At 40.8% G+C, this 10,839-nt stretch overlaps 3 protein-coding genes across 3 annotated transcripts in view; 2 read left to right on the top strand and 1 right to left on the bottom strand.

Annotated features, from left to right (window-relative positions):
- The window catches only part of SEPTIN14 (septin 14), a gene marked incomplete at both ends in the record, with an annotated part of 375,063 nt that overhangs the window by 69,741 nt on the left and 294,483 nt on the right, over positions 1-10,839 (top strand). The window lies entirely within an intron of this gene.
- On the bottom strand, positions 554-10,817 carry CCT6A (chaperonin containing TCP1 subunit 6A). The gene is made up of 14 exons (XM_080830890.1): positions 10,560-10,817; positions 10,031-10,094; positions 7,934-8,068; positions 7,000-7,173; positions 6,390-6,493; positions 5,726-5,836; positions 5,281-5,440; positions 5,114-5,196; positions 4,089-4,185; positions 3,607-3,754; positions 3,065-3,198; positions 2,255-2,357; positions 1,267-1,339; positions 554-949 (listed from the first exon to the last, which is right to left on the bottom strand). The coding sequence occupies exons 1-14, from the start codon at positions 10,694-10,696 to the stop codon at positions 877-879; spliced, it is 1,596 nt and encodes a 531-aa protein (XP_080687016.1). The 5' UTR covers positions 10,697-10,817; the 3' UTR covers positions 554-876.
- The window catches only part of PSPH (phosphoserine phosphatase), a 42,075-nt gene continuing 41,509 nt past the window's right edge, over positions 10,274-10,839 (top strand). Inside the window, exon 1 of the mRNA XM_080830911.1 lies at positions 10,274-10,405. The gene's annotated coding sequence lies outside the window, so the exon portion shown is untranslated. The remainder of the gene's footprint in view (positions 10,406-10,839) is intronic.

Here is a 10,839-nt window from a genome sequence, read left to right as displayed (position 1 = left end):
CGCTGGAATAGCGTCTCGAGATCAGAGAAAAGGCGTCAACTTAACATTTATTGCGCAGCTGCCGAGTCCCCCCCACACACAGCTTCGCGGGCGGGGGCTGCAGAGACGCACGGACCAGACGGACGAGTCCGTAACTGCGGGGGCGAGTGGGCCCCGGAGGGCCCGGGACGGCTCGTCAGCACGGGCACAGGCGCGGGGGCGTGAAGACTCGGCCCGCGGGGGATCCAGCCCGCAGCCGCGGCCTGAGGGGCGTGGAGGCGGCGGTGCGGAGCCGGCCTGTGCCCCCCGCGCCACGCCCGAGGCTTCCTCAGCGCCCCCGTCCTTCTGCTCTCGACGACTCTTCTCGGGAGCACTGGAGCGCAGCTGCTTGGAAATCACTAGAAGGCCCAAGATCCAATACTTTCACTCACAGGAATTTACTAAAAAGGGATGCTTTCAAAATGTTAAGTTCCTTTAGTATTTGCATTAGCAAAAACTTCCAAGTGTCACAGTGGAGGGAGCTACTGGATAAGTAAGAATAGGTCCATTAGAATAAATTACTAAACCATTACCATTTGTTTTTCAACATACGTTTAATAACAAGGTAGATAACATATACTTAACTAACATGGGACTTTTGAATCACTGAAGCTAAAGCAAACATCCTTCTCATTGGGTAAAAACGGCCTGCTTTGATGAGTGTACACTGCAGTGCAATGTAAAAAAATACTGTAATTTCAGAACTTCAGAAATTAAGTGTCAGTGTTCTCTTTTTTCATATGGGAAAAGAAAATGCTTTTGAAAATTATTTGAAGCTTGGACAAAGATTCTGTCGCTATATTCTTAGGATCACTCTATAGTCTTCATGATTCGGAGGACATGAAGGAAGCTTCAAATTCAACCTTTTAGAGAAGACATTCCAGCTCGCATGATCTCATCAACCAGGAGAATGTTGGTGGCAATCACAGTGCTGAAAGGGAAGGAAATTCAGATGGCTCAGATTTGAGATACGAACCCTAATTCAGCTCAATTTCCAAACTGCAAATTCTATCCAATTAAGTTTCTCCTTTCCCCTCCAAAACATGGAAGGCTGGTTTAATTTCTATACTTTCAGTTGATGACCATTTCTGCAAACCCAAACCAAACAAAACCAAACAAAAAACCGAAAACAAAAAACTCACAGAAAAACCCCACAACAAACAAAAAACCGAAGTAAATAGAAAACACCAAATTAAGAGTGTGATGAGTCCCTAAAGGTTATCTTAGTTTTGGCTTTCTCAAACTTACCAGGAGTGAAGCAGCTGTTTCTTTACACAATAGTTATCCCATATGCCTACTTCGGCTGCTACCATCGGCTCACCTGCAAAGCAATTCAGGTTTCTTAAAACCACACAGGAGGTTACAAGATCAGAATGCTAAGACAACAGAGTATTTTGTCATTTGCTCATTATCCAGACTTCCTCAATTAGTCCAATGTTGCTCCAAACCATCAATCCTGTATACACCATCTCTGATTAGCTGGTTGATCTCTACTCAGAATGCTTCTAAGTAATAGTAATGCTCTATTTGGTTACCAAATGATTGACCATCTCTATTTTATGGGACACATTCTCATTTGTCCCCATTAAAGTAAAAAGCATTTGAACTATAATCTGGCCAAAATGGGGTTATCATTTCCCTCATCCCAGGAACCTTTTCTATTAACCTGAATGTAAATGATGTTATTGATAACAATAGGTCTTACACATACTGCATGGGTGTATACATCTCAGTTCTCTTTCTTCCACTTTCTACTTGTCTATTTTGTGTTCTTGCATTTAAGACTAGGACTTTAAAACCATTTCATTAAGACTTGGTCCCATCTTCCAGCATTATTTGCTATCCTCAGCCTTTTTTCATCCACGAATACCATCATCTAATGTATTTTCTTATTAAAGTCCCAGATAAAAGACTGAGTACAGTCAGCCCAACATGATATCCTTCCGTATTAACCTGAACCACCTACTACTCAGCAACAGCAAAAATCCATCCTCTTCGAAATTATACAAATGTCTACCTTATTCCATTACTTACTGTATCTAGTCATTCCATTTTTATATTTTTTAGAACTCAGGGTTCCCTAACAACACTGATGTCAAACTGCAAAGCATCACTCCAAGATTCATTTATCTCCATTTTTTTTAACTTATTTTTTGTTTATCTCCATTTTTTATCCTTCCTGGCTTTCTCTCACTTGACTCTAGCTACCCCCCTACAAATAGCTGTGTTCTCCTACCTGTGTTCAGGTCCACACCGACAAGCTGACCTGATTCTGAATGTTCAGCTTGAACTTTAACTAGTGTTTCCTGAAGGTCAAAACCAGAATTCTGAGCAAGTACCTAAAGCAAACAAATTTAATCCTTTAAAGACAGAACCTAAGAAGTGATAGTCAATCTACAATAAATGAACTATAATTCCAATTAAGAAAAACAAACAAAGGGGCGCCTAGGTGGCTCAGTCAGTTAAGCGTCTGTGTTCGGCTCAAGTCATGATCCCACGGTCCTGGGATCAGAGCCTGCACTGGGTTCCCTACTCAGCGGGGAGCCTGCTTCTCCCTCTCTCTGCAGCTCCCAATGCTTGTGCTCTCTGTCAAATAGATTTAAAAAAATCTTAAAAACAAAAAAACAACAAACCTTTAATGAAGACAGACCGGTATTTATGTTCACTTCACAGAACAGACATTTGTTACTAACTCAATCCACTTAGCCCAGCAACACACTGATCATGAGCAATACCCCCCAATGAGCACATAATAGAATAAAAATAAAAAGCAAGGTTTACTCGGGAGTATAACCCCTACACTCCAAACCCTCTAAAAACAGTTTCTCTCCTGCATCTGAAACTTCAGATACTCAATTCCCTTCCAGAGGAACCAAACACGTCTGCCTGATGAGAGATACCGAACTCTAGCTACATTCACGAGAAAGTTGATAAAACCTATTTACTCAAAATCTACATTATGAAAAAGATCCCACATTATCAAAAACTTTCATCAGCTAACTCATTTTGATATAGTTAGGAACACTGACTGTTAAGGTAGTCCTACCTTGGGAATAATGAGCAATGCATCAGCAAATGCTTGAACTCCCAGTTGGGCCCTGCCCTTTACACTGGGCTTGTACTTCATCAAGGCTTCTGCCATTGCCACCTCCACTGCACCCGCTCCTGGAACTACACAGCCTGTGGGGGGTGGGCGAGGAAGGAGAGAAATGCTCAACTAACAAAATAAAGCTGTAGAATCATTTTTAATACATAAAACACAACGTAAAAATCATTAATTTCCTAAGAATGTATTATAGTCACCACAAGGTTAATATTGTACTTGAAAGCACTATAAGCAACACATCAAATGGCAAAATGGTTCAATTTAACTAGTATCTGCAAACTTTTAGTATTAGCTCATTTACCTGTACCCACTTTTAAATATGATATGCTATGAAAAAGCTTAGCATACCATCACAGGCATTTTAGAGGGAAGACTTTACTTTTGCATGGTGTCTGGCTGTGTAAACTACGGATAAAAAGAACACAGTATTCAGCCATGCCTTTCACACTAGCCAAAGAACATAAATACAGTAAGGATCTTACCATCATCAAGAGCATTTTTAACAGCCCTCAAGCCATCTCTTATTGCATCTTTGATTTGTGTGAGTGTGTGCTTATTTGGTCCTTTGATCAATAATGTGACAGAGCGAGGATTGTTACATTTCTCAATAAAAGTGAACTTCTCTTCTCCCTATGTGAACAAGAGATAATATTTTCAAAAACAGGATATGTTTGGACAAAGAATGAAAAGCTTACAGGGCTTATGGAAGAATAAGTAGTATATTAATAAGGGAACAACAGACCAATAATATTAAAGCAAATTACTTCATTTAAGAAAAAATCACATATGAAAGAAATGTGGTTTTTCCCATCAGTGGCTTTTCATTTACTACACATAACCTTCAAAATGTATGTACACAAAGCAAAAACCTGATCCTAAGTGTGAATGAATTTTTACTACCGAAGAATTCATGAACCAAAAATCAGTATTTATTGCATTATCTTTGGAAAGAAAATACACTTACCAATGTATATTCATAGACAAGTCCTGCATGTCCCAAACAATCAGGACTTAGGTCATCAAAGGAATTTAGAGCCACTCCACCACAAGCAAGAGTCAGCCTGAAACAGTGAAGTGTGTTAAGGGAGATGTATAAGTGGCTCTGTTATGTCTAAAGAGATTATTAATAATTTTTAGGAAGCAATCTTTCAGAATTACATACTAAAATCCTAAAATGTCATTTTAACTTAAACGTTCCCATTCACTACCAACCAGCTAAACCAGTCTTTTCTCCTAACTTGACATTTAATCCACTCTTTCAAAGTCAGCAAATGCTCCTCTGATAAGAAATCTCAAGATGAACGACAGCTCTTCATATGGTGAGGTCTGGGGAAAAAGTCATTCTCTGAAACCCCTTGATACTCTCTTGACATGGTAATGTACATATACACATCGCAGTTTAAAACGAAAGCATACAACAATGTTCAGAAAAGCATTATTCACAATGGCCAAAGGAAGAAACTTAAGTGTCCACTGATACATGCATAAACAAAAGGTGATATATCCATACAACGGACTATCATTTGCCCTTAACAAGGAACAGCATTGTAACCCATTACAACATGGTGAACTCGGGAAACATCATGCTAAGTGAAATAAGCCAGACACGAGAGGGCAATTATTGCAGGACATCTTAATATGAGGTACCAAATTCATAGAGACAAAGTAGAATAGTAGTATTTGCAGGGGAAGGGAAAGAAACAAAGTTATTGTTTTGAGTTTCAGTTTGGGAAGATGAAAAAGTTCTGGAGATGGATGATGATGATGGTTGCACAATGACGATGGTTGCACAATAATGTGTTTGTAACTTAATGCCACTAGATTGTATGTTGGAAAAAAATGAGTAAAATGATAAATTTTGTATTATGTGTATTTTTTTCAGAATAAAAAAGGAAAAACACAACAGTAAGAACAGAAAAAAAGAAATAATCCCACTTAATTTGCAAAGTAAGTAAAATTTACAACACTAAGGTAATAAGCTAGCCATACCTTTCCATATTTCTCCTTTTAGCTCTACGCAGAGCTACTATACCTTCTTTTGCAAGGGCATCTAAGGAAAAGGGGTCAATTCCCTATAACAAAAACAACAGTTAGTTACAACAAAAGGCACCTTAAAAAACAGCAAAATGGACAATACAGACTCATTTCATTCTTACCTTTTGATTAATAACAACGAAACCTTTATCTGAATCACCACAAACTTTTTTTTTCAATTCTATTATCTTTTTAACTCTATCTTCAATGAATTTTCTTTCAGCCTTTACAAGCTTCTCTCTCTCTTCCGCACTCTTGTAAAAAAAGCCAGAATTCACTTCTCTGTTTAAGAAAAAGTTACAGAAGGGGGGTGGGGGAGAATTTATTTTTTGAGAAGATAAACCAGCAGCCTCAGAAACAGGATTGGTCTTGAGATTTGACAAATAGCCACCGAGCTCCAATCCTGCCCCTGGTATATTTCCAGAGGTTGTTTCTTAGAATTCACCTGAACCCAACTGAAGCATTACTGCCCTCACAGTGGGGAAACTTAAATCTCACAAGTGACTTGCCCAAAATACCCAGCTCCTCCACCTTTCTATTCCATTTGTTAAGGGGCTATAAACTCACGTTTTTTCATATTCTAATGACACATTGCATGTGAGGATGTATGCATCTTCTACTCTTTTTTTCATATCAGGATGCCGTGCCCCATGGTCCAAAACAAGACCTCTGATTAAGCTGTTGAAACACATAATAATTTGTACTGTTATTTAGTTCCAGATGATACATAACCTATACTAATGAAATACAAATACTGAATTGAGACTGTAAATTATGAAAAAGCAATACTCAGAACATAGTACAAAAACAAGCCATTCAAACAAAAGTAACAACCCTTATCTTGTACAGAAAATTCTGCAGAGAAGCAGTAGCAACCGGTAGCCTCTCAAATTGTGATCACCTCCTTTTAAAAATTATTTCCTAACTAGCCCTCTGAAATGTAATATGTATTTTAAATTCCCCGAAAGTCTCCCGTTATGCTTTGTAACCTACAGTTTAATAAATCACTGACACAGCTCACTTTTCAGAATAATTCCAACTATAAGTACATCATTTCAAGAGCAAAACTGAGCAAACTAAATACTAAACTAAACTAAAAACTAACTCATCTAGGCAATACACATAAACTTGAAGAAAAAGAAATCAGCCAAATGATATGAACATACGTATAAGGTGCCTGTAAAATTTATAAACACACTTTGTAAGCATTTCATCCCATTCTACCACCTACCTTGTATCAGTTTCAGATTTATGTTTCATCTCCATGATCTCAACCATGAAGAGGTCGATAGGTTCATCTTGTTTTTTAATGGCCAAAATGGAGTCCACTACAGCCTACAATAAGAGCATAACCATTAGATGAATTTGATTTGCAAAGTCCAGACACTTACACAGCTCGTTCTTCAGAGAAATTTACATTTCTTTAAAATCTCTGAATTGATCTACGCTTTTTTCCTAGTCAGTAACAGAATACATTAATTGTAAAGGATTGAAGTCACTTAAATTTCTGACATCTCAATTTACGATTACATAAAGAATCACTGACATCCCTACTATTCTATTACAAATATTGGGGATAGGGAAGTTTTTTCACAATAAAATCTCAATTTTATACACCTTCGATGAAAACTCCAATTACATCTTTATAACATGGTCAAGTATACTACTATTTTTCTCATTTCACACACATCAGCTCTCATTGCCACAAAAAGAGAAACTACTTATTTTACATGGTATGATACTGTGAGTTTTTAGGTAGCACCTTGTAATTTCAACTAGAAAGTATGCCAGGGGTTTTCAGTATAGGTGTGCACACTGGACACATACCACATTTAACATACCTCTGTTAAGACATCAGCAAGTTCAGCATGCACTTTAGTACGCAGAGATGTTTTGGCCACATCTATAAGTGTTTCCCTGTCCATTTCTTTGCTTACTTTGACTTGTTCCAAAAACTGAAGTGCCTTTTCCTTTGCAGCTTCAAATCCTTCTGTTATTATTCTGGGATGAAGACCCTATAAATATACAATTATATAACCACCACTAACTGGAGTTCTTCAACTAGATGATAAACTTTTAAAGGAGTATTCTGGGTCATTCACATGCTTTATTACAATGTGCTGACTTTCTGAATACATTTAAAAGGATAAATAGTCCTTTCAATGCAGAGGAAAAGAACAGACATTGCTCTAGCACAGACTCAAAGCCAAGGGAACTATAAAGCACACTTGGGTGTTCACTGTGCAAACCACTAGGAGTAACGGCCAAAACTTACAACCATACTCAAGAAGACCATTTACCTTTTCGATGCACATCATTTACTAACAAAAACAAACAGGGAAACTAGGGGTCTGCTTTTTCTCTCTTCCCAAGAATTTCTTGGCATTGGATTACTACTAAGGTTTGCTTTAACCCTCAGACTAACTCAGGGTTAAAAACATTTTGTAATTCTTTATGTTTTAGTTGGCTTTGTCCTTTAAATAAATATGCCTAGTCCTGAATATCCTGTTTTGAGATCTCAACTATCACTCTCTTATAGACTTATATAAATAATATGTAAACGCAACTTGATTTAAAAAGTCTTCAGGCCAAGGAAGTTTCCTTAATCTGTCCAAGATCACAATAAACTTGTATTAAGACCAGGATATAGGTTCTAGTTCCCAGATTAAGCCCCTGCTCTTTACATTCTACTACATGGCCACAGCTATTATTAACAACCCAATTTATACAAATTTCCTATATATAAACTACTATGGAAACAAGAATCATGTATACTTCAGAAATGTAGAGATCCGCCTGCTTCAGTAGCTCGCCAATGATTAGGACATTGGAAGTGGTACCATCACCAGTTATGTCATCTTGGGCTGTTGCTACTTTGGCTATTAAGGAGGCTGTTGGGTGCTGAATTTGCTGAAAGTAGAAAAAGAAAAAAATTACTTAAACTGAAATAGTCCACATATACCATAAGATGTGCGAAAGGTCTCAAGTGATCTATTTGTGTAAATTGCCCAAGTGTTCAGCTACAAACCATGCTGATTTAAAACTCACCATTAACTATTTCCCACATTAATTTATGGTAACTCAAACTTTTTCACATATAGATTCGAGAAGATCATCTCCGCTTTACTGATGAGGAAATCTGAGGCCTAGTAAGTTTTACTGAAGATGACAGAGTTAACAGTAAGAAGTAATTTCAAATCCATGCAAGCTTCTTTAGAACTCTTGAGAGTAAACCAGGTTCCTTCTAAAATTAAATCTTAGTCTCCAGCATTACTTGGAATTGAACAAAAAATTAAAAAGACTTTTTAGCAAAGATCATCAGTGAATGCTCAATCTTGAAAGGTTCTGTAAGAACAGGATATTCACTAAGTCTCCAATATCACCCACGGATTCTTATAATTACAAAGGATGCAAAAAGTGTTCCTGAACTGCTTTTGGTTTTTAAGTCTCCTTATTCTCTGTAATCTAGAACAGTTTCCAGCCTTTTCTCTTTGGGAACACTGACAGTTTTAAGAATCTAGGCCAGATATCTTGCAAAGTACCTCACCTAAATGTGCTGTTAATTTTGGGGGGACAAATACAGTATTACATGAGTCATACTGTATACTTCTCACTGGCTTCATGTGCTTCTTTCAACTTATATATATATTTAAAGATTCTATTTATTTGACCGAGAGAGAGAAATCACAGGCAGAGAGGCAGGCAGAGAGAGGGGGAAGCAGGCTCCCCAATGAGCAGAGAGCCCAATGTGGGGCTCAGGGCTCGATCCCAGGGCCTTGAGATCATGACTTGAGCCAAAGGCAGAGGCTTAACCCACTGAGCCACCCAGGCACCCCCTCTCAACTTATATTGTATTACACAATTTAAAAACTCAAGTAAAATAAAAGAAGCCACACAGGTAAAGCTTTTTTGACATCCCATGACTCTAAGTATTGTCTGTTAGTGCAGGTCACCACTTAGCCAACTAAAAATAAAACTGAACTTTCTAGGTTATCTAATTTTTTTTTTTTTTTTTTAGATTTTATTTATTTACTTGACAGAGATCACAAGTAGGCAGAGCAGCAGCAGAGAGAGAGGGAGGAGGAAGCAGGCTTTACGCGGAGCAGAGAGCCTGATGTCCCAATCCCAGGACCCTGGGATCATGACCTGAGCAAAAGGCAGAGGCTTTAACCCACTGAGCCACCCAGATGCCCCTTACTGAAGATATTTACAAACATCTGCATACTGAAGGCATGGTACACCACTATTAAAGCTCTGTGTTTTAGCGCCTGGGTGGCTCATTTGGTTAAGCTTCCCACTGCTATCTCAGGGCCTTTCAGTGTCCTGAGTTCAAGCCCAGCCTCAAAACACAGGCATTTTAAGTGCTAGATTCCTTGGATTTTAAGTGCCAAATTCTGGAAACCTAGGGATGAGTCAAACAAGTGCTTCTCTCAACAGTCTCATGCTCTTGGTCAGGGAACTTCAACAACAGTAAAATAGAGTTTTATCTCCCCTTGAGCCTGGAGGTAGAGAGAGATGTTAACAGACAGAAATGAATGTTTTAAAAAGCGAAAAAGTATAACAATTTTGCACCTGTCAATCACTTAGTTTTTCAGATTTTAACAGAGTTAATCTTAATAACTACAACCCTTTAACCACAGACTTAATGGCAAGAACAGGGACTCAAAAGTAAGCTGTGACTGCAGGATCCCTCCCGGCACTGTACGGTCAGTGCTCTCAGGGCATTCCCTTCCTACTTCCTCCACTGTCTGAAAGACCTGCTGAGAGCTGACCAACGTGCCCTCTGTGGAAAATAACATTAAAGACCTTCCTGCAAATCACAGGCAACGCGGACAACCCGGACATTTTGGACCCGGTAGAGCAGCCTCTCACCATTTCATGAAGCAGCACATTGCCGTCTTTAGTGAGCTTGATGTCTCCAGCTCCCGAAACGAGCCTGTTCGAAGGCACAAATGAATCAGTGTGACTTTTTCAACGGGGACCTAACTGAAGAGTCCCACTGCCATCGGGCTTTGCCCTGATCCTCGGGCGCGGGGCCACGCGGCGGGTTCTCGCCGCCCCGTGACGGGAATGGTGCAGTGCCCACGCCCTCCCTTCGGGGAAACAGCCTGCCCCGCTCAGGGTCGGCGGAGTCCCCGGGCGCGGAGCGAGTCGCGCACGCGGGCGGCTTTGTTCTCCGCAGAAACGGCATCCATTACAAGAGCAAACGGCCGGGGCAGGAAACAGGAGCGACCCGGGAGTCTGCGGGTAAGCAGGGCCGCAGCTGCGAGCGGGGAAGCCCGGGGGCGTCCGGCAGCCCGGGGGCGCCCGGCTCGAGGCCCGAGCCCCCTGCGCCAGGCCCGCGATGGCGCTGGGTGCCCGCCCGGCCCCCGCCCCACCAGCCCCGCCGGCCCCGCCTTACATCTTCATGGTGCCTTTAGGCCCCAAGTTGGTCCTCAGCACGTCCTGCAGGCCCCGGGCCGCGCTGATGTTCACCGCCAGCGCCGCCTGGGCTCGAGCCACCTCGGCCTTGGGGTTCAGGGTCTTCACGGCCGCCATCGCTAGCCAGCGCAGGAAGAGGAAGAGACCTGGCGGCGCGCCGAATGCCTAACGCCGGCGCAGCGTGGCCAAGAGGCGCGCGCTCCCGGAGGCTTCTGGAAAAGTCGGGCGCGCCCGCCCCGCCCCCGGCGCGCCCGCCCCGC

This window comes from Martes martes (assembly GCF_963455335.1).
Source record: "Martes martes genome assembly, chromosome: 18".
NCBI lineage: Eukaryota > Metazoa > Chordata > Mammalia > Carnivora > Mustelidae > Martes > Martes martes.
This window is presented reverse-complemented; position numbering and strand designations above follow the sequence as displayed.

Bases quoted from the DNA above. Each gene is read 5' to 3' on its own strand.
- CCT6A (XM_080830890.1), bottom strand. From the start codon at position 10,696: ATGGCGGCCGTGAAGACCCTGAACCCCAAGGCCGAGGTGGCTCGAGCC. The intron at 5,441-5,725 runs GTGAGTTTATAG...TTTCTTAAACAG, and splicing joins TCATTAGAATATGAAAAAAC to AGAAGTGAATTCTGGCTTTT. The intron at 2,358-3,064 runs GTAGGACTACCT...TGTTTGCTTTAG, and splicing joins CATTGCTCATTATTCCCAAG to GTACTTGCTCAGAATTCTGG.